Source organism: Arvicanthis niloticus, chromosome 19 (genome assembly GCF_011762505.2).
Source record: "Arvicanthis niloticus isolate mArvNil1 chromosome 19, mArvNil1.pat.X, whole genome shotgun sequence".
Lineage (NCBI taxonomy): Eukaryota > Metazoa > Chordata > Mammalia > Rodentia > Muridae > Arvicanthis > Arvicanthis niloticus.
In genome coordinates, this window is record NC_047676.1 from 50,538,625 (window position 1) to 50,561,971 (window position 23,347).

Consider the following 23,347-nt stretch of genomic DNA (forward strand, 5'->3'; position numbering starts at 1 on the left):
ATAGGAAACCTAACCCAAAGTGTCTCAATGACATAAAGCAAGCTGACTGGCTCAGATGACTGGAAAGCCTAGGCTTCACACCAGCTATAGCCAGGGGTCAGTATTGGTTGTAGATGCCTGGGTTCTTATCCCAGCAGTCTAACGGTTCTTGGGATACTTTTCTCCTTGTTCATTTGCGCCTAGGGGATGACTTTGACTTACCTGTCATGATAGTTCCCTTTTGATTAGTCCACATTAAATCCTGAACACTACCATGAATATGTCAGGCTCTTGCCATTAGACTAGTGTGAGTGGAAATATAAAAGAGAGTAGATTTTTCCATTCACAGTTCTTTAGTGTCACATTGAAATTAAAGAACTTGGGGGCATCATCTGTCTGATGAAAACAAAGATATTAAAATTAAGTTTACTGAGCTAGAAGGATGTCTCAAGTCTGTAAAGTGCTGACAACCCAGGCATGAGGGCCTGAGTTCAAATGCCTAGCATCCATGTAGAAGGCAGAGTGGCCATAATCCCAGTTGTGTTGAGAGGAAGACAAGAGAATCCCTAGGGGTTCAGTTGTCAGTCAGTCTAGCCAATCAGTGAACACAAGATTCAGTGAGAGAGCTTTTCCCAAAAATAAAGATGGGAAACAATTGGAGAAGGCACCCAACATTGCCTCTGGCTTCCACATACATGTGTGTACATGTTTGTTCCTGACGTGTGTGTGTACGATTGTGCCCCTACGTGTGTCTGTGTACATGTTTGTACTCTTTCATCCACATGAGCAAACCCAGAAAGCCAATGCTTCTAGAATGCAGTTTAGGTCTTGTCTTGGATATATGTTTCTTTTAAATCTTAGAATTATTAGGTAATTACATTCACTTCTTATTTTTTAAATTTTGAAAAACCATAGCTACCCGAAGATTTGTCACTGTGTAGTGTGACTTGGAATTGTTTCCCGTAGAGAGGTAGGTAGTTTAGAAATGGGCTAGAAGTTCCTGGAAATGGAATACAGTGGAACTATGGAACGAGCATACATAGAGGAGACAAGGAAAAGGTAGACTTTGGCAAGAATTAATCCAAGTGAGATGAGAGTGAGCCAACAAGGAATCATTGGTTCCTTCAGTGACAGTTTACCAAACACAAATGCCCGGGGAATACTTCTAATGTAGACTGCTATGTTGTAACTGTGCTCATGCTAACCAGCAAACACCCCTCAACTCCCCTGCCAAACCAAACCCTGTCTCCATTTGTCACTCATGTGGCTCATGTCAGGTTGCCCTGTGTGCTTCTGTTCCTCACTTTAAACCCAGGAAAGTGTGCTCACATGCCCTGCTACCCGCCTTAGCCAGGCATTTACTCTCCTGTCCATGTTTCTCACCCTATCAGTCTTTCAACTTGATCGAGACAACTCTCTCCCATTCATTTGAATGACTATATACTATTACGCATGATAGACGTTTGGCCGTTTCGTTTCTCTATTGATGGACATTCATATTATATTCAGTACTGCCTTTGCCAGCCCTAGCGCACAGCAGCAATGCTTCAGTGAACATCTGTGTACTTAACACACTTACATACTGGTCCTTTTTTCCCTATAGGGTAGATTCCCAGAAGTGGAATTGCTTGGTCAAACGGTATGTGTGTTTTTTAATTTTAATAGATATTGCTAGATTACTCAAAGGAATAGCAAGCCACCTCCCATTTCCTGCCTTCTCTCCAACATTGGATGCCCCTCCTGAATTCCTGCCAGCCTCCCTGTCTCTGATGATTGATTTTTCATTTTCTCTTCTGCCACTAATGCTGAGTATGCTCTCGTGTGTCCGATGTCTGCTTGAGTTGCTTTTGTCTTCATCTCATTTCCATAGCCCATCTTTCCATCCTCAGAGTCTAGGAGCTCCGTTTTTAAAGGTGTTAAAGTTTGTTACATGTGTGAAAGCATCTCTGTGCCTCTGTGCCCCCCCCCATGTATAATGTCTTTTGTCAAATGAAAATTGTTAATTATTTAATCAAATATCTCTTTCCCTTTTTGACTTCTGAGATTTCTGTTCAGCTCAGCCTGGTGTGCTTACCTCATGATCATAAGAAATTGTCTTAAATATTTTTACTTCGTTTAAAAAGTTCAAATCTTACTCTAATTTTCAATGTTGCATGTGATAGGAGGTAGGATTTGTTCTTTTTGTTTCTCATGACCCATGACCTAAGTTCTAGTTGACTTTTCATGGGGCTGACATGTTTCACTTGTCACAAGGAGGAATTGTGTTTGGACCTACCTCTGGTCTGCCTTTTCTGTTTCCTCTCTGTCTGTACCAATACCACTGTGTTCTGTGGATCTCAAGGGACTGGTAATATATGGTAAGTTATCTTTAACTACTCTCATATTCATATGCATTACAACTGTTTTGAATTTTCTATTCTGGTTAAGTTACAATTTAAAATTGGGGAGAAATTGTATCATAAATGTTTGAGCTTTTATTTCTTTTCTTTATTTTTAATTTTTTTATTTATTTACCTACCTACTTATTTTTTTGGGACAGGTTCTCACTCTGTAGTTCTGACTAGCCTAGAGCTTACTATGTAGACCAGGTTGGCTTTAAACTCACAGAGATCCAAGAGTGCTAGGATTAAAGGTGTGTGTCCCCATGCCCAACTTATAAATGTTCTAAATCTGAAAGGTATTAAAACACAGTGGATAGCATCAAAAATAATACTTCTCACTATAGGGACTTATTTTACTTGATGTTAAATGGAATAATATCTTCCAATAAACTGCAAGTTATTTCTTGTGTCCTTTCTGATTCTTTAATGTGATTTTGTTTTTTTCATAATACATTCTCAATCCCCCCAAGTTGCAAAAAGTAGGGAGACAGGACATTTTAATCCATCAGAGAATTAGATTATTGCATTAAAACTCATGTGTTTAAAGCTTTTAGTGCCTACAGTTTATAAATGATTGGCATTTTATACAAACCACTGTTTGTACTTCACCTACCTGCAGATTGTAGACTCGGTGCTGAGGGTAATGAGCAACCTCTGAAGTGCCTAAAAATCCAGTTTTCTTAGAATATTTTATCATATGGGTTTTTTAAAGCTCCACATGGAACATTTCATGGATTCTGTAAACTCTCATACTAGAAGTTTTGGGGAAGATTGTCTAAATATTTGAGTTAGTTAAGACAGTTTTTGACTTTTATAGTTCCATGATATTGGCTTAATGCATTCACTGACATTCTTAATTGCATTTTGAAAACTTTTGTTAGCACTGTGTTAAGGTAATAAATACTTTTTGCTTTTAAAAAGAATTTGAGGAGCATAAAAAGTGGCTCAATAGTTAAGAGTATTTGCTGCTTCGAGCTGAAGGCTATATTCAGGTCCCAGCACCCAAGTCAGTTGGTCACAGATGCCTGTAACTGCAGCTTCAAAAGATCAATGCTTTCCTCTGACATCTTTGGGAACCCACGTACATGTGTATACATACATACGCACATGAAAACATTTTTAAAGTCTTAAAAGCATTTTAAATGCTAGAGTTAGATATTAAAATTACCTGTTATTTCTAAGTATGGTGGCGTACACCTTTAAATCCCGGGGGGGGGGGGGGGGAGGCAGAGGCAGAGAGGCAGAGGAAGGTGAATCTCTATCAGTATGATGGCAGCCTCATCTTCACAGAGTTCCAGGCCCTCTAGAACTACAGAGGGAGACCATATCTAAGGGGGAAAATACAAAAACAATTTACCTGTTATTAAAATAATGGTAATATTAGCTCACACTTTAATGCATATGCAAATAAGGATAAAGTCTGTACTGTTTTTATGAAAGGAGAGGAACATACCCAGGTAGGTTCTATCTGTGTTAACTTGATTAAATAGAAAATATCATTTAATTTGTCATAGCCATTATTAAAATGATGAAGTAATTTTAATTATTTCATCATTGTAAGCATCGGGTTGTACAATAGATACAATCCAAGTCTGAGTTAATTTTAATGGTAGTTTCATTTTAGGCAATGGATTGGGAAGGCACTTCTGCATGTATGTTTAAGTAATACAGATGGTAATTTAGAAAAGAGATGGGTGTTAAGTTATTCAAAGGAAGATCCATGGATGGTAAAAGTTGAACCTTCTCTATGATCTTTGATAAAAAGAAACCATTTATTCTAAAGAAGGCAATTAGGCTATTTCTTTCTTTCCATGACTTCTTTGGAACCATCCAGATGGCAGTTTGTTTTCTCCATACTTACCCCTATAGTTTTATTCTCCATCAGTTAGCAGTGAGCAGAGGAGCACGGGGCTTCTTTTTCTAATGTAACCGGATGTCATGGTTGAGTTGGGCAGAATGCTGTTTTCAGAACAGTTTTGTTTTTGTTGCTTTGTTTCTGTTGTTTTGTTTTGTTGTTTGTTTCAGTTTGTTTTTGCTAAAGAGCAAGAATGCTTTCAGTGATGTGTGGCAATTGAGATTTAAAGGACAGATGGACCAAAATGAATAAGATTTTCTTCTGGGTAGTAGCGAAATCATAACCAGCATCGAGGAAATGGTATTTATAAGACAGAAAAGCAAAATGAGCCTCTCAAAAGCCAAGAGTCAGCCATGAAATATGCAAAGACTGACAACTGATACAAACAGTGCTAAATTAAAGATTCACCATGTTCTGTGTAAACTATTCTCCTCCACTCTCAGGTAACAATCAGCATCCCAACTGACAGAGATGATAGATATGAAAGAGATAATTAGAGTGCATGTCAGATGTAATTATATGTGTGTCTGCAGAAAATCTACATTATTGTCTTAAAGTAAAATCCTGTTTAGGATGTAGACAGAATCTCAGAAATTGAAAATCTTAGTTTTAAAACAACAATGAAGGACACATCCTAAGATTAACTACAATGAAGACGAGTTTCCTTCCTGACAATGTAAGTATTTAAGTCTTCAGTTTGTCCCAGGGGTACCCAGTCTCTGAGAGACAGGAACATTTAAACTAGGGCAGGGAACATCTTTTTTAAACAAATAAACCTGGAAAATCACCTGTGACCTGGGCTTGGCCCGGCTGTAGGAGGCCCAGGCATTGCTGCAGCTAAGGCTTACTTAATTTCTAAAGGCACAAAACTGCACTTGTTGCAGTGGCACAAGGTGTCACAAGTCACTTAATGATGGCTGCGTATGAAATGATTGGAAACATGTACACAGCTGAGTGATGAAAGGACATAATGCCAATGAGAATTAGGAAAATTATTAGTGATCTTAAACTGTAGCAGTGAGTACAAAGGATCATGCACACTGATCAACTTATTTTACTTGACTTCACTTGTTTTTACTTATGGGCTGGAGAAATAGCTCAGAGGTTAAGATCACTGACTGTTCTTCCAGAGGTCCTGAGTTCAATTCCCGGCAACCACGTGGTGGCTGTCAACTATCTGTAATGAGATCCAGTGCCCTCTTATTGTGTGTCTGAAGAGGGCAACAGTGTACTCATATACATAATAAATAAATCTTTAAAAAATGTTTTTATCTGTGTGCACATGTGTGTGTGTGTGTGTGTGTATGCAAGCATGCAAATGCCATTGTGTGTGTGTAAATCTGAGTAATCTTAGTGGAGTCTGTTCTCTCTGTCCACCTTTAGTGGGTTCTCAGATTGGCCTGAGGTTGCCAGGCTTCATCAGCAAGCACATTTATCTGCTGGACCATCTTTCTGGTCCTTACTTCCTTAACTTTACTTCTGGCAAGGTTATAGTTATATGTTATAGTCCAGACTGACCTCAGACTTGCTGTTATGTAACTGAGCATGACCTTGAGCTTTGGAATCCCTTGCCTCCTCCTCCATCTGAGTGCCAGGATTACAGACATCAGCCCCCATGCCTCACCATCACACACAGGCTTTGTGTGCACTAGGCAAGTACTCTACCAATTGAGCTATGTCTCCAGCCCTGTATGTCGATTCAGACAAATCAGCTAAGGTTCTCTTTTATAGCCTCAGAGTTTAGCATACAGATACTAAGCAAATGAGATGGTTGCAGACCAGAAGATGAAACTGTCTCTCCAAAGCCTTTTACGTGTTGTGTTCAAAGCAATATCGTAAGGCCAAGGGAATCTTTCTGAACTGAAGAGAAAGCAGAACTACTTCATGCATGGGCATTTTTAAATCTTTTTATTTATGTGCACAGGTGATTTGCTTGCATGTGTGCCTGTGTACCATATGTGTGCCATGTCTACAAAGGACAGAATAAGGAGGTGGACCCATTAGAAATGAAAATACAGTCTGCCGCCAGTGCTGTGGGTGCTGGCTATTGAACCCTAGGGATCTGTAAGAGGAGCTAGTGCTCCTAACCACTGAGCCGTCTTTTCCGCCTCCATTCATAAGCATTCTTAGCCTAGATGTAGTTGAATGGAAATAACCCATGTGGCATTGTACTTTCAAAAGCAAATAAAATAGAGTGAAAAGAAATAAAATAAAATAAGCAAAACAAAACAAAACTAAGAGACACAGCTTACATACATTAGTTACCAGGGTAGAATTTGCACTGGTTGCCTGTAACTGTGACTTCACTTAACATGGTTTTAATCAAATCCAATTGCCATGTTCTTGTCATACAATGCTTCCTTTGTTAACTATTGCATTCATGTGTTTGGCACTATCTTAAATTGCTTTGAAATGAAATGTCACCATCCTCCTATTTTATTTCGTCTTAGTCCACTACAAGAAAATGCTAAGCCTCCTATACACAGGAGGTCAAAATTATTGACGCAACAGTGTTGACTTCCATATTGCCTACATTTTAAACAGCTGTGTTGAGCTGGAGTTCAGTGGCATTTCCCCAGAGAGATCAGTTCTTTCAAGAGCAGGGACCTCCCCTGTCTCTTGGCTCAATGGAGGAAACTGTAAATCAGCTGTAATTGTCATCTGAATGCTTGTCTTGCCTGCTGGCAGGTCTTCTGGCCACTCAGAAATGAGTCCAGACTGTTCCATTTATTTGGATGAAGCCACTGGGTCAGTAGTTGGTGACCCTTATTCTCTGTGCCTTAAGGCAGAATAGCTGCCTCCATCATTTGGGAAACCCACTGTGAGCTGGTGACATGTGTCTCCAGCTGCATTTAGCATTTAGGTTCAGCCATGTCAAAGGACCAAGTTTTTAAATGACACTTCAAATTTGATCTCTCGCTATTAATCATCACAATATCTTTATCCGTGTGAATGTTTAAATGTCAGTCTCCTCTGTTTTCTCCTGTCATTTCTGCTAGCATTCAGATTCTAATGACTAAAAGAACTACTTGCAGGGGAAAAAAATAGCAAGAGAGAGCTCCCATCTCAGTATTCCGTTTGTTAAAGGCCAATATGCTGTCGCCAAGAAGAGATAGGGCTATTGAAATGTATGAATAGAAGACTTCAAAAGTGAATGTGTCAAAGAGATAGAAAGTAAAGATATTTTAAATATAATTGCAGTTGTATTCAGTGGTGAACAAAAATAAAAAAAAGTCAAAGCATTTCTCTATAATACCATCCTGAAGTATGGGAAAATGTATAAGAATGAGTAGGATATTCACTGGAAGGGAGGGTACCTCAGCATCGTCCAATTTAGGATGCCACATATCCCCAACCTCCCATTTATTTGACCAGGTTCTCACCACATCTGTAAAGGCCTCCACATTTTCATCTTCTTGGGCTTCCAGCTGTGGAGTGTAAGATCACATTTGTGGGGACACTCTGAGTGAACAAATATTTTCTTTCACAAGGAGTTTTCAGAAGTATCCTTTTATCTCCTGCATGGCCAGGTCTCCCGGAAACCTGAACAATGAGAGTTTGAGCAAGCTATTCTGGGTACCAGAACCATGGGAGCGTAGCACACTTTGAAGTGCATTGCTCCCCATTGAGGGCCACAGTAAAAAAAAAAAAAAAAATGAGGTTTTCATGGTCCTTGCATTGATGTCTGCAAAGCCAGATGGCTTTGGAAAATGATCCCAAGAGCAGGACCACTGATTAAAAGAAATGCCAGGCAATTGAAGGCTTCCATACTCAACATGAGCCTGGCACAAAGAATTGTTCTCTTGGGGTGCATTAATGTTAGGGAATCTCACTTTTGCCTCTTCAGGGGTCAACCAAAGACAATAGGGCCAGGTACTGGCAGCAAGAGCCTTGGAAATGCAGGCTAACAAACACTCTGTAGCATTCATTGGGTGTGTGTGTGGGGGGGGGTCGTTTCTAGAGGAAAAGAATGGCCAAGGAGGTAGTGCTTCGGTGAGCTGTGGGTTCTTTCTCAAGTAGGAACTTGCATCAAGCTATTACTCCATAAGCTTCTAATTGAGGTGCTGAATCTACATCATCCTGAAAGCCCAAAGGTTCCATGTGTTACCTCTAATGGTACCCGATGCTTGTGCATCCCTGTGTGGTGTGAATGATGGTGGGCTGGGCTCAGATACTCTTACACATTTGTGGCTGCTGTGGAAATCATTGTTGGGGTGTGTGACCTTGCCCACTGGCCTGCATACCTGGGGACACAGTTGTGGCTTAGTGGGGGCTGGTAAAAGTTGGCCTTAGAGTCAGAGGAATTACTCTTTGGCTCTCCAACCCACCAGCAGCCAAAGGAAGCAAAAGCCTATCAGAAAAGAGCTAGCTGTTTTTCTATCACCAAGAAGCCCTTTAATCCTGCAATGAACAGTATGTGACAGGGGTTTTAAAACCGAGCCACCTGGTCCTTCTGCTGTCTCTCTGTGGCTGCCTCTAGCCCTGACTCATCTGATGTAAGGCAGATGAGCAGACACAGCAGAGGTAGCGGAGGGCCCGGCACCTGGCTAGTTCATTGAAATAGGTAATTTCAGAAGAGTTTGTATGATTTGACCTCTTTGAACTCTTCTGATCCTTTCAAAGAGGAAAGCAATTTCAACCTGGAAGCATTTCTAAGATCAATTTTGGAGAGTGAGTGGATATGTTATATAATAGTTATCATGGCATGTCTTTTGAGTGAAAACAGAGCATAGATAACTGTTTCAATGGGGGCTAATTGTTCTTTATAGAAATTTTAAAATTAAAATTAATTTAAATAAATTTTTTGTCAATCTTACAGGTGATTAGTATAGAGAACCTAGAAAATAAAGGCAGGCAGGCAGAAATGCATTTAGAATGCCGTACCTTATCATTTGGGGGTAAAGAAAGTTTTAAAAGCAGACATGTGGGGCTGGAGGGAAGGCTCAGTGGCTAAAAGCCCTGGCTGCTCTGTGCACAACTGTCTGTGACATTTAGCCTCTGTGGGCACCAGGCATGCCCATGGTACATTGCTATCTATCTAGGCAAGCTCATACATATAAAATAATAAATTAATAAGAATTAATTAAAGCAGAGGTGTAGCTTTCATTACTGTGTTCTGGTGCATTAAGTAATGCTTCCTTTGGGTTCTTCTAAGGTTAATAGTCCTAAATTTAGGAAATGAGATAGTATTTATTTATTCATTCATTCATTCATTCATTCACTTTACATCTCAAACTGAGCCCCCCCCTCCTCTCCCTCCAGTTCCACCCTCACAAGGTCCTCCCCCATTAGTCTCACCCCTTGTCCTCAGAGAAAGGGAAGCCCCACATGGCATATATGGCATACCCCATAGCACATCAAGTCTTAGCAGAACTAAGTGCATTCTCTTCCACTGAGGCCAGACAAGGCAGCCCAACTAGGGGAAGGAGATCCAAAGGCAGGCAAGAGTCATGGACATCCCTTTTTCCAATTGTTAGAGTACCCATATGAAGATGAGGGTACCCTAAAAATGTGTAGGGAGCCTAGCTCTAGCCCCTGCGTGCAACACTAATTCTGTGAGAGCTTCCAAGAGCAGCACAGCAACCATTCTTGGCCAAATCATGATTTATAGTGTGATGTATTGACCATGGGATGAGCCTCAGACTTGCTCAGTTTATATCATTCACGTCAGAGTGTATATACTGTCCTTCCAGTGTGGAGCCTTCCCCGGGAGCAGTGTCTTTGCAATTGTCCTTATACCTATAATGGTGCCTAGCAACTAACAGGTGTCCTGCAGATACCTCTAGAATACTGTTTATATGAGTTGAAGTCATATTTACCTTTTGGGAATTTCATGGTAAAACCCATCCATTACTTGACTGATTAATAACTGGAATTCCTGCATACTCATTCTAACTTTATGGACAATGTGTATGCTCTAGACGCAATGGTGGACTTTGATTCTTCCACTTAATGCACTTCCAGGGATAGTTTATTGTTTAATCTCAAATCTTCTCTGGGAACAAAGAAGATTGACGGATTTTCTTTAAAAAGAAAGAAGGAAGGAAGGAAGGAAGGAAGGAAGGAAGGAAGGAAGGAAGAAAGGAAGAAAGAAAGAAAGAAACAAAGAAACAAAGAAACAAAGAAACAAACAAAGAAAGAAACAAAGAAAGAAACAAAGAAAGAAAAGAAAGATAGATTTTAAAGTAAGGGCTGCAGTGACAGCTTAGGGTTATGGATTTTCTTTTAAAATTTTTTTTAAAGTGAGGGCTGGAGTGACAGCTTAGGGTTAAGAGCACTGGCTGCTTTTCAAGAGGAGCTGTGTTAAATTCCCAGCATCTACATGACAATTTCCAACTGTTTTTAACCCCAATTCTAGGAGCTGCTGTGTCTTCTTCCGCCCTTTGTATGTACTGATTATGTACAAGGTGCATAGATGGGCATATATACAGGCAAAATACCCATTTATATAAAATAGAAGTGTTTAAATGAAAAAGTATAGGAAGGGGTCCAGTGAGATGTTTCAGTGTGCAAAGGTGCTTGCTGGCAAGCCTGATGAGTTAAGATTGGTACCCTAACCCTGTGTGATGGAAGGAGAGAACTACAGCAAATTGCTCTCTGACTTCAGCATGCATTCTCTCTATCTCCATCTCCGTCCCCATCTCTGTCTCTCTGTCTCCATCTCTCTGTCTCCATCTCCTCCGTCTCCTCCGTCTCCTCCGTCTCCGTCTCCCCCTCTGTCTCCCCCTTTCTCCCCCTCCCCTCCCTCTCTCCCTTCCCCTTTCTCCCTCTCCCTCTCTCCCTCTCTCCCTCTCTCCCTCTCTCCCTCTTTTCCTCTCTCCCTCTCTCTCTCCCCCTCTCTCCTCCTCTCCCTCTCTCTCCCCCTCCCCTCCCCCTCCCCTCTCCCTTCCCCTCACCCTCTCCCCTTCTCTCTCTATCTTTATCTCTATCTCTTACATAGTAAATAAATCAATCTATAAAAGTTTAGAAAAATAATGATGGGTTCATTATCCATAGTCCTTCCTGGCCTCCATATAAAAGAGGCTGATTTAATTTCATTGCTATCTTACATTCAGTTCACCCATACTGAGGTTGTTGCTCCACATTCTCCACCTAGGAAACATAGGTATGAATTGAATAGTGTAGAATTATATGCTATTCAAAGTGTATTTCCTGTTTATCAGGCTTGACCTTCCTGCCTCACCACTTTATTGGGGCTGAGGGTCACATAGCTGAAAATAGCCATTAGTTGATCTGATCTGATCTGATCTGGTTTTCTAGATAAGAGAAAGAAGCAGGATGGGGGGGGGGGAATGGAGAAGTAGCTGCAGAGACTGGGGCCTCCAACCACCATCATTTGAGGTGGATTGGTTTTCTAGGGAAAGTATAAAAGCATACTTGGATACAGCGTGCACCAAATTCATGTTAGCATTTATTTCTGGAGTAAGAGAAGGGATCCCAGGAGAGAGAACGGTGGGCTTTCAGCTCTATTCATATTGTTAAGCTGGGTTATTGATGTACAGAAAGGCCTTCATCATGCCACTCTCTTTTTTAGGGTTTCTATTAAGCAAACAGTGAAGAAGAATGGATATGCAAGGAAATGGTGTTTCCCAGGTCCATTGATGGGGCTCATTAAAGAATATTGATTGCATTTCCAGCTCTTCCAGCCTCTGCCAGGAAGCTACAGCTTGCAGGACAAGGAGCAGGGGGAGTGAATGGGTGCTGTAGACACAGAAAATCATCTTCAGGAGTCATTGCTGCATAGAATGCATGAGCATAGTTGAACTGGTTGAACCAAGTGAACAGTTACTGTATGGCTGATGCATAGTCATTTGTATTTAATTCTTTGTGCATCCATGTAGTTTGTTTCAACATAAGCTGTTGGTATTTATGTATCTGTGTGATAGCATACGTATAAGCTATAAAATACAGGTAACACTTAGATCTGGCTTCTAAGCATCTTGATTGTAGGAGAGGAAGATCATTGCTGGGGTAGAAAGCTTCATATCTTTCCCTTACTACTGGCCTGACCATCAGTGGATTTTCTTGGACCCACCCTTGACCCCTATATGACACAGCCCTATGCATATAAGTGATGGTAGCCAAAAATGGTTTAGTCCAAGAAGTAGCTTGAGAAGAGATAGGGATGGGAAGGAAGATATATGTAAAGATTTGGTCACTTGAAAGAAAAGGAAACTCTGTGCTAGACCCAGAGAGAACAGTGAAGATGCTCCTCTGGTCCATCCATACACTGTTATTTACTAGGGTTCTAGAACAGGGGCAAAGCGGGTGACTTAAGCAATAGAAATGTATTGTCTTCCATTCTAACACGTAGACATCTGGACTCATGGGATAGTTGGACTTAAAGATCCAACACCAGGGGACGCACTCCCCCAGAAACACTCACGGACAGGATTCACTGCAATAACATGAGGTTTATTGATGATAAGATGATAACCAGTATACTGGGGCTCCCCTATGCTCAGGTAAGAGGAACCCCAAGTTGGACCTAAAAGCAGCTTTTATACCATTTTTTTACAGAGTTCACAAGGACCTTTAATTACCTCTCAAACAATAACCATAAAGGATTTCAAATAGTCGTTCTCAGGCCTGATTTCCATTCCCAGGCCTGGTTTCTAAGTATCTCAAATTTGCACCTTATCTTTTACAACAAAGAGGGTCAGCTTAAGTGGCTTCTGTTTACCCAGGTTTACTGTGTTAAGGGCTCATCTCTCTAATAAACTGCTATCTTGGGTCTTTCTTCCTGGAATGTTTGTTTGAGTCTTTGGAATGTGCTTCTCCTGGGATGTGCCTTGGGGGCAGCTAATGTTTGACTGTAAGCTGAAACTCAAATGTAAGGATCTCTTAATTTTAAGTTCAAGCTGAGACCTGAAATTACATTCTTACATTCAAATTACATCCTTACAGGATCACTCAGGAAGTTGCCTCTGAGTATGGGCCAGAAAATCTCTTGCATACCTCTCTAGCCATCACTGCAGCTGCAAAACCTATTAATTGTAGGGGAATTATGTAAAACTTTGTTCCTGGTAGTTTGCCCACAGACTCTGGCTCTTCTTGGGTCTGCTTTTGCATAGCTTTACTCATGGTACATCCTTGTCTATGTCTTTTTTTTATAAGGACACAGTGAAACTGATTTGGAGTCACCCTAATGACTCCATTCTAAGTCCATCTTCAAAGACTGCTTTCAAGTTAGGCCTTCAAGCAAAGTGCTTGAGAGTTAGAAATTTACCAGCATTGAAGGAACACAGTTTAAATAGTGAAGGCAGGGAACCAGCATGCGTTCCCAGTGTGACTTATTCCTTGCCATTAGAGAGGGTGTCCTTGACTCTTCTTACTAAATGCTTTGGGATGGGCTCCACTCTCCTGCTAGTAGCCAATGCAAAGGCTGTGAATGACATGGGTAAACCAAACAACCGGAGGAGAAGAGAGTTGAAAAGGCATTTGCCAGGTAACAAAACAACCATCATGAGTTGGTCTGTGATGCAATTTCTTTCTCCTTCTATCTGGGCCCTTCTCTACACCTCATTAGAGCAAAAGATGGAACTATTGAAATCCAGTCAATTCCACCCTAGATGATGGTGAATGAATATGACTTGTTCTACATTGCCTGTGCAGTGCTGCTGCGGGTATGCCTGGGAGTCTCTGTGTTTATGATGCTGCTTGGAGAATGAGTACTGGGCCTTCAACTTAGAGCTTCCCCTGGAGAGCACAGCCACACATGTTGCTTAGAAGAGCTTTGGAAACAATCAGAGCTGCTGTTACAGGAGTCTGAGCATTCCTCCCATGCTGGGGCACACCGGGAAAGCAACAGAGGTACCCTCTAAGCAAGCACACACTTTCCTACTAGAATGCAATCATCTTAGGTGATATCTCCTTGGTAAATGAGTCAACACACTCTCCTGCTTCAAATGTTCCCAAGGTAGAAGTGACTGCTCGTTGATAGATACATCCAATAATACACTGAGGTTCTTCTGTCTTCCCTTCTGTGTTTGTGATAAACTCTAAAGTTTTATATATACTAATGTACTTAGCTAAGGGACTATATCTTCTAGACTCCATTCCCAGCTATATAATTAATTATCCTATAGTCAGAACATATGTACTGTATTCTGGATCATGAGAGACAAGCAGAAACCTTGGCTGGAGAACGAGCTAACAGAGACACCCTTTCTTTCTTTCTTTCTTTCTTTCTTTCTTTCTTTCTTTCTTTCTTTCTTCCTTCCTTCCTTCCTTCCTTCCTTCCTTCCTTCCCTCCTTCCCTCCCTCCCTCCTTCCCTCCCTCCCTCCCTCCCTCCCTCCCTCCTTGCCTCCCTCTCTTTCTTTCTCCTTCCTGTCAGGGAATACATTTTTGTTGGCTGAGCCCCAGCAGCCAGGTAGTCCCAGGAAGTGAGCATGATAAGTAGACTGGGCTGTTAAGAATAGTTGACTGAAAGGTGAAGAAGGTCTATTGAATGGGATGATTTGGTAGCTGCCAACATATCCCTGGACTGCCTAGATGCTTCTGAATCTCTCTTACATAAGAAAGCAATGGTCTATTTAAAACTTGAGTAGTAGGATGATCAGTTTATTCTATGTAACTGTACCTACCTCATGGAAAAATCCTTACCACATAGACTCCAGTCACTACACCATAGAGGATGTGTACAGAGGAGGTCCAAGAAAAAAGAAGGGAAGAAAACTTCTGCCTAGGACCAGATAAAGGCCTGGGCTGCTGTGCTCCTTGGCTCTCTTCCCCAAAGCATCTTTTGTGTAAGTTGGAGAACACTCTGAGGCTGTGTCCTTCTTAGCTGCTCATGTTTTGCATCCTAACTCTGTTTCCCATCACCATAAATGGTGTTGGCATGGCCACTTCCTGCCAGAAAACATCGAGTTGTGACAGCAGCAGCCTGTTGGCGAGGATAGCACTGTGGAGAGTGTGCCACTGTTTTCTATCATTAGCTCACAGAGCTGAGAACAAGATGGAGAATCTCACTGGCTGTTATCAGCCAAGAAGCGCAGTTGTCATGAGCTCCATTCAGCTGACCCCATGGGGATTTTGCTTTCCAAAAAAGACTTGTCCTTGTATTAAATTGTATGTTCATTGCATTTAGGCTGATAAAGTGTGTGTGTGTGTGTGTGTGTGTGTGTGTGTGTGTAAGAGGCAGGGGTGGAGAAGGAGAGAGAGAGAGAGAGAGAGAGAGAGAGAGAGAGAGAGAGAGAGAGAGAGAAGAGACTATGAATAGAAAAATAAATGAGAAATAATTGGGAGACTTCAATTTTTTCAAGGAACAAAACCTTCTCTGAAAATAAACATTTGCATCTTTTTTTAAAAAGCGTGTTTAGAATATTTAAGGTAGGAAAGTACTGCTACTGTGTAGCTACATCTGGGCTCCTTTTTAGCACCAAAGTGATGTTCTCTGAGGCTATAGGACCCCTAGAGGAAACCAGAAGAAGCTGTTATGTGGGGGGCGGGGGGGGGGGAACTGTGGTGAGAAAGATGCTGGAGTACAAAATTGTTCTGTCAGGACTGAGGTCATATTCTGTTTTGTGAAGGGGGACGCTCTCCACAGGGCCACATAGGGTAAATAAAGGTTCCTCAAAAGCATCTCTACTCATCTTGAATTATTCATGCTTTTCTGTGTCTTTGGATGCACAGCTATTCCCCAGAGATGAACAATTTCACGAGGACAAGATTTAGGGAGAATGGAGCTTCATAGAAATTATTTTATCTCTTAACAAGGCAGTCAGTTCCTAAGAGTGACATGGAGAGTCATGGTTATGTGATTCCCTTACCCAGTATCTCCTGCTTAGGTTACTGATGTGGCAGTTAATATGTGCTATTCATACTTACCTGTGTTCTTTATAAAGAATATCCCTCACTGTTTGACTTTATATCCTAGCCTCCATTCCTGTCTCCCTAGTTTTGCTCCCATAATGTCAACTTTGGCAATTGTAAGTAAATTTTCTTGGTACTTACTAGGAACTCAGATTATCTGTGCCAAGGAAAAAATTTTTCTGAAGGTTTGCTGGAAGTGTACCATATTTCCTATGTACTGTATTTCTTGGTGGAGAGTACACTTGATGGCATGAGGTTCATAGCCAGCTCGGATTCAGTCTGCTTAGCATGTTACTGACAAAGCTATCAGAGTTGTCAGTAGTCGGTAAAATGGGACTGGAGTCACCGTACAGCCATTAATAAATGTTTCGTTTATTAATTTATTATTAATTTGTATAATTTATATTTCATTTTTATTCATATTTATATTAATTTACTAATTACCTTTACCAATTTTTCAGCAATCTAGATACTCCAAATCATTTGGGTTTTATTGCCTATGTTCTTCATCGCCTCTGCCCCTCTTGTTCTACAGATGATACTGAAAAGGAGCTGCCTCCCTGAAGCCAGGGGATTATTATACATGCTGTGGAAGAGACAGCCAAGCACAGGGCTCTGAGCTCTCCCCATTGAAGTCGCAATCAAAATGGGAACATTGACCCCAGTAATCCCTTTGGATAGTCTCACTGAAGTTTTAAAAGAATGTAGTAGGGCCTCTGAAGCCATGTTATCTGCAGGGAATTGTGGAAACTGTAAAACGGGGATCACCTCCATCATTTTGTTTCAAGAAGAACAATGAGGAGGTACAATGACATCTTTAATGCCCTCATGTCTAAGATATTTAACATGAGTATCCTTCAATTGACTGTCTCTTCTCTGTCTACGAAATCTTAACCAAGGCAGGCCTTTTACAGACAAGCCTATTTGTCAGCCTGCAAGGTGAATTGCTTGAAAGGCTTCTGTGGAAGAGCATGTGGGAAGTCAGCACAGAGAAAAGCTCTTCACATTCACCAGAAAGATCCAAAAGCTTCATCAGGTTCTATGATGCCAGCTTTGGGAAAACTGGAACATGTAGAGAGTTCAACCCTAGAAAGAAATGTCCTGTTTTCTCCCCTCATTTACTTAATAAAGGGAGTAATTTCATAAGGTCTCTTTCCTGTAAAAGACTTCAGGTGCATTTTATTTGGTCCCAGCGAAGGGGCAAGAACTCTGGTGTCAATCCCACAGATCACGACTGTCAGGGAGCAACACTGTTATCTCATAAACATCAAGAAGGCAAGGCAGAGAAAGGCGGATCGAAATGAGCTTGTGTCAGGACTACACTTGCAGTAAATGCTCTGCATGGAAGGTTCTTGTTTACAATAGAAATAATGAAGGCCAGTCTGCATGCTGCTCTGATGCTTTTCCCCACCTTGGGCTTGGTAATTAGCTATGCGTGGGTCACAGGCTGGCGATTAGTTCTGTTTCGCAGAGCATGTCTGCGATCTTTGATATCTACTTAGGCTATGTAAATAATTTGCACAGGTTTTCTCCCCACCCCCTCGACTTTTCTATTAATCTTGGGCAGAGTGAAATTTGCTATTTTCTCTGTGACAAACCATGAAATTTAGCAATTAAATCCTTTCATTTATTCATAGTCTTCATTTGGTTTAAGTAAGTCCCAACAAAACGATGTGTTGAGCGTTTCAAAATAGTGCTCCTTGCTTCTAACCAGTAAACACAGAACACTTTATGTCTAATCTCCCGCAGTGTTTTTGCTTTGCTTTGCTTTGCTTTGCTTTGCTTTAATTCTCCTCTAAACACAAATCATATTTTGTAGCCAATAGATCCTGGAAAGCCCTTTCTGGCCCTTTCAGATGTGATATAACTGGCATTTTATATATCTTACCGTTTATTGCTGTATCCTGCAACACACAGATTCTGTCTTTGTCTCTTTAATTGGAATAAACTAAAAGTTTATATCTCTCATAACTATCAAAGTCTGTATTGTACTTTTTCGACCCTATTGCATAGAAATTTTTCACATAAATAAAAATTCTCACTGGTGGCCGGGGATGTGAGTTGGTTGGTAGAGTGTTTCCCTATGCAGCTCCATATGCAGCTCCATATATGATCCCGGGCCGCATATAAACTATTTGTGCTGTAGCTCTGGAATCTTTACATTTGGGAGGTAGAAGCAGAAAGATCGATCGCAAGTTCAGGGCTGGTCTCTTCTATAGAGAGATTTCAAAGACAGCGTGGGCTATGTGAGAGACCCTGCCTTGAAAAAGAAAAAAAAAGAAAGAAAGAAAAAAAAATCTTGATGAGGAGGAGCTTGTTTAGTTTGGCTCACTGCGCTCCTGAGGTTTAGAGTCATGTGCATGTGCTTACGTTTTCTTTCCTGATGCAGCAGGTCACCGTCTCACGTCCACTTAGGAGCTGCATAAAATAATCCACTTCACACCACTCTCTCATTGGTTAGGTGTTTACCTTGGACTTGCTGGGACACATTCTAGGGTTTAGATACTTTGTCCTTCTATGGCTTTCCCATAAATCTCACAGTGTCCTTGGCTACGGGCAGTTAAGAATCACCGTATTCCCCTTTTGTGGATTTTTTTTCTTTGCCCGGATTTTAAGTCCTCTGGGGTTCAACCCTCTGGCTCATGCTCGCTCAAAAGTTAGCATCTATTAATTGTACAACAGGTGGATTTGCTTGACGGCCTCACACACATTCTCATGTTCTTTGCTCATAGTCACTGCCCCCTCTTACCTTCCCTGCTGGTGCCCTTTTTCATCCCAAAGGACCCCCCCTTCTCGTTTCATGCTGTACTTACATGCGTTACCCCTAGAGTCCACATAAAAATGCAGCATTCGTCTTTCTATGTCCGGGTTATTTTGTTCAGCTTGGTGGTCCCCAGGCCTATCCATTTTCCTAAAACTGGCATAATTTCATTCTTGAAGACTAAATGAGTACAGTTGTTTCTGTGTAACTTTTTCTGCATTCATTCATCAGTTATAGAATATCTAGGCTGATATGAGGGCTTCTTCCTTCTTTGATTTTTGGTTTTGTTTTGCTTGCTTGTTTGTCTTTGTTTTTAGGCTTTTTGTTGTTGTTTTGTTTTGGAGGTGTGTTTTTTTTTTATATATATATATTTATTTTGCTTGCTTGCTTTGTTTCTTGCATTTCAGCATTATAAAGATAGAACACTGATAATGGCACGTGGCTACTGAAGCCTGGATCCATGCTTGCCAAACCAGCGACTAGTCATATTTGCTGCCTAACTCCTAAGACTTAGAGGCTGTTCCTCAAGTTTGAGTAATGTATGAATTTTTAAAACCCTAAAAGAAAGATTTCTTCATGCCCACCCCCTATTGCACCCCCGCAGCACTGATGTAAATAATTTACTACTGTGTTACGTAAAAAGAAGAACAGGCATAAACTTCTGTGTTTAACTGTGTACTATGAATATAAATTAAAACAAGTGTAACAAAAAAATTTTTAAGAGAGCAGAATTGAAAACAATGCCAGTGTAGTCTTCGGTATTAATGCGACTTTGCCGGAACAGTCACAGTCCGGGCACACTGCTGACTGCTTGGTGCAGGCCTCGCAGTTTGCTTGTTGATTTTAGTTGCTATTTTTCTCCTCCTCAGTGTGAAGTTCATTCCTCTGGTAGCATCGCTGATGGAAAGCCATGGGTGATGACCGTACAGTGCCCCATGATACCGTTCAGTCTTCATGATGTATTAGGCCTCTGGTCTTTTCTCATTAGCTCGGGGCAATTGAGGTAGTCACACTTGACCAGCTCGCCCATTAGTACATATGGGATTGCAGCAATGAGATTATGGGGCTGACTGAAATTAAGGGGTAGTCATCGAGTGCTTTCTATTTGTAAAGACTTCCAATGAAATGGCCACGAGAACTGCTAAGTGTGTGCTATTCATAGTCTTTTAAAAATTTCCCTCGGGCTCTGGTTTGGAAAAACAAAAAAATGGTTCAGAATATACAAAGGGCCTGCATAGGTGTAAATTTACTTTTAATGGATTAACTGGATATAATGTGACTTATGCATAGGCTGTGTAATATTTATACTTTAAGTAGGTTAGCCTGGGCTTGATTGATATTTATCTTCTTGCTCTTTATTGAAACAATTATTTGAATCACAGCTATATATTTTTTTTATTTGTATTCAGTTTTTTTGGTTTCCTGGTGTGAAACCAGACTTGCTTGGGCCTGTGCCGTCTGCTGTAAGTGAACTAAGCTAAAAACAAGGGTGGGATCCGAGCGCCGTACTGGAGAGTCCAGAAACCCCCGGGGATGAGTAAACTGTGGGAGCTTCTCTAGGCAGTGGAGATTCCGTTCTGTTCCTAAAGAGCTTTCTAAGATGCTCCATATTTGCGGGATCATATCCCTCTATTCTCAAACGGTAAGGCTGCCTTTGCAGGCAAGGTCTGCATCTTGGCTGATCTGTGACTTTTCTCTGCTGAAATGGAATGGCGGAAGTCACTGAGAGTCGTGATCGCTGTGCGTTGTGCGTGGCACAGGCTAGGTGCCAATGAGTGTGCACTGCTAGGATTGCAAGAAAATATTTACAGTCATTCTCCTCTCCAATCATTTCATGTGCAGAGGGGCCACACAGCTGTACAGCACAGCCAGCCCCACTTCTCAGTCTGTCTTTAGTCATTAGATTTTGATGCTTTGTTGCATGGCATCAGTATCATACAAGTTACTGTTACTGGCTCTTTCGTGAGGCAGATTACCATCTTCCAAGGAGCCGATGGAAAACAATTACATTGTAATCCTGTAACTTCATTACTACCCTCCCAGTCTGTATTCTTGCCTTTTTCTGGCCTACCCATCCTTCGATCCCCTCAAACCCCCCTGAGCTGTCCTCCTCACTCAGGCCTTTTGTTACATTGCAGAGGTCCTGAGTCAAGCTTGGCCAGGTTGGGAGCCAATACTACTCTGGTTCTAGCTCTACATTCTGCAGATTCCAGGTCCTCCTTCTAATGCTGAGATTAGGTTTCGTTATCTCTGCCAGAGCTCACGTGAAAAACCAAGGCCAGAGAGCGGCACTAAACTTTGTTCTGTGTCTCACAGCTAGTCATTGAAAGGAAGATGATCCATATTTCAGTCTGTTTGTCCTCAACTCCCCTGTTGTCTTATCAGACTGCTATTCTGGTTTTGAAGTAGAATGTGTTTATTTGGAATGTTTAGGGTGAAGGGAATCAACTAGAGACCATCTGGCCCACCCTGGGTTCAAATCCACATGCTAGTAACGTGCTAATAGACTAGTTACATAGCATCTCAGGCCCCATGTCCTCACCTCTACCACACAAGGAGTCATAACAATGGCTGACGCGTGGGATTTTAGGAAGATAGATGAAACACGGCTGTAAAAGCTTCTGGAGCATTTCCTGGTATGTGTTAAGCATTCCATGGATGTATGAAACATACAAAACAAGCTGGCCTTAAATCGTAAGGCAATGGTAAAGTCTTCATTTCTGTTCTTGGAAATATGTTTTTTTTTGTTAGGCCATTTTCTACTCAGAGATAATAGCTGCCGGTCCTTGCTTTTAGAAAGTCACAGAACAGACATGTTCAGGCTCTTGGTTTTATGCCCTCCATCCTTGCTACCTAGAATAAATACTTTGTCCCATTTTCTAAGTACACAGTTCTTTGCCTGCATCCTCTGCTTCCCCCTGCCCATTCCCTGACTGCCCAGTCACTGTGCCCTCCCTTTCCCTCACCTCAGTTCATCTTGAATTCCCACCCCCCTCTAATCCAGCAAATGATAAGTCATAGTGGCTTTTCACTCAGTGGAGGTAGAAAAATGTGAACCCAGCCTCTTCAGCCAAGAAACACAGAAATCGTGTTATTTTTAAGCTCTAAATGGAATTTGTTACAAGTATATGAGTTGCTTCTAGCTGGTAGGTGCTTTATATTTTGGTAGAAAGGTATTAAAGAGACACAGTGAACTGGACCTCTCCAGCCCCTTCTAAATTCCCCAATAGCTCTGTTGGTCATCATAGCATGAGTTACCAGCAGGGTTGGTGGGTACCTCCTCTGTGTGTGCCTGCCTGAACTACTAAACTGATTAAACTTATACTAAACTGATCTGCACAGTTGAAACTGATGCTTCGCAGGGTCTGGTGTCCTGTAGCCACAAAATAAACGTCTGCAGTCTAATGCATTTGTAATTTCTGTTAGTGCATAGTTGTATAAAATTTTCTTTCATTTATAACCAGTCGCTTTCTCTTTCCAGTTTTGGAAAATCCTCCCTTTTCTGCTGATTTTGTACTACTCAATACTTAAGGTGTTGCCTGTTTTGTGATCTGTATTTTCTTTAACAAGTCTCACGCTGTGTTGTGTGATGATAGACTTCTGTTTCCATAATTGCTCCTGATTTTCAGATTTATCTCTTTTTAAGGCAATTTTCCAGGATAAATGAGACAATCATAGTTGGGGTTCTCTCACCATGCTGCATTTCCCCACATGACATATGTGGATGTGTCTGTGGACTTAGTTCAGAAGCATATGCTTGCTTAGTGCAGTGTTTAGTCTCTACACTTCAAACCAAACCATGCTTACTGCATTAGGAAAAAGAGTCTCCTCCTAAGGTACCCAGGGTTTCCTTCTGTGGAGACTTTACATTTAATTTAATGATACTAATTTTAGATTTTCTTTGATACATATTTTTGTTTTCATGTCTTATAAGTAACACACATTTCTTATTAAAATTTTACCATATTATATCAAGCAAAATAAGCCAGACTTTCCCCTTCCAAAAAATAAAATCACATTTTCCTTTCATATGTAGAACCTAGGTTATATTATATATGTATGCACATATAAAATATGTCATTCATATTATACATGTATAGTACATGTATATGATGTGAAAATAGAATGGCGCCTATCTGGAAAGGCAGGGAAGACATGTAAAGAGGACAGAAGAAGAAATAGGAAGGACCACTGCAAAAGCAGATGGTACGCTTGTAGAATAACGTCATTATGAAGCCCACTTTGTACAATACATATCAAACTGTTATAAATTTTACTTAAAATGTTTCCACATTGTGTTTTCTTTTATTTCACACAAAGATGGTCATACTATTACAACATCTCTTATCATTGATAACAAACCTGTTAGGGTTTACATATTTAATAGGTAATTAAATTCATCAATTTTAGCAGCTTTTCCATTGACTCCAGTTGGCTTTCCAGATATAAAAATGCATGGTGTATAAATAAGGATAATTTTTATTTTTAATATTTCTTTCCAATGAGCTGTCATATCTTCTGAAGGCCATTTTCAGTCCATCACTCAGAATGGTGAT

At 41.0% G+C, this 23,347-nt stretch overlaps 1 protein-coding gene across 3 annotated transcripts in view; it reads left to right on the plus strand.

Moving 5' to 3' along the window:
* Nucleotides 1-23,347, plus strand: part of LOC117723774 (microtubule-associated serine/threonine-protein kinase 4) — a 349,397-nt gene that overhangs the window by 83,046 nt on the left and 243,004 nt on the right. The window contains exon 3 of one of the 3 annotated variants that reach the window (XM_076916253.1): nucleotides 1,583-1,618. The exons of the other annotated variants lie outside the window; for them this stretch is intronic. Coding sequence (XP_076772368.1) covers nucleotides 1,583-1,618 — 36 coding nt within the window. The remainder of the gene's footprint in view (nucleotides 1-1,582; nucleotides 1,619-23,347) is intronic. 3 annotated transcript variants of the gene reach the window in all.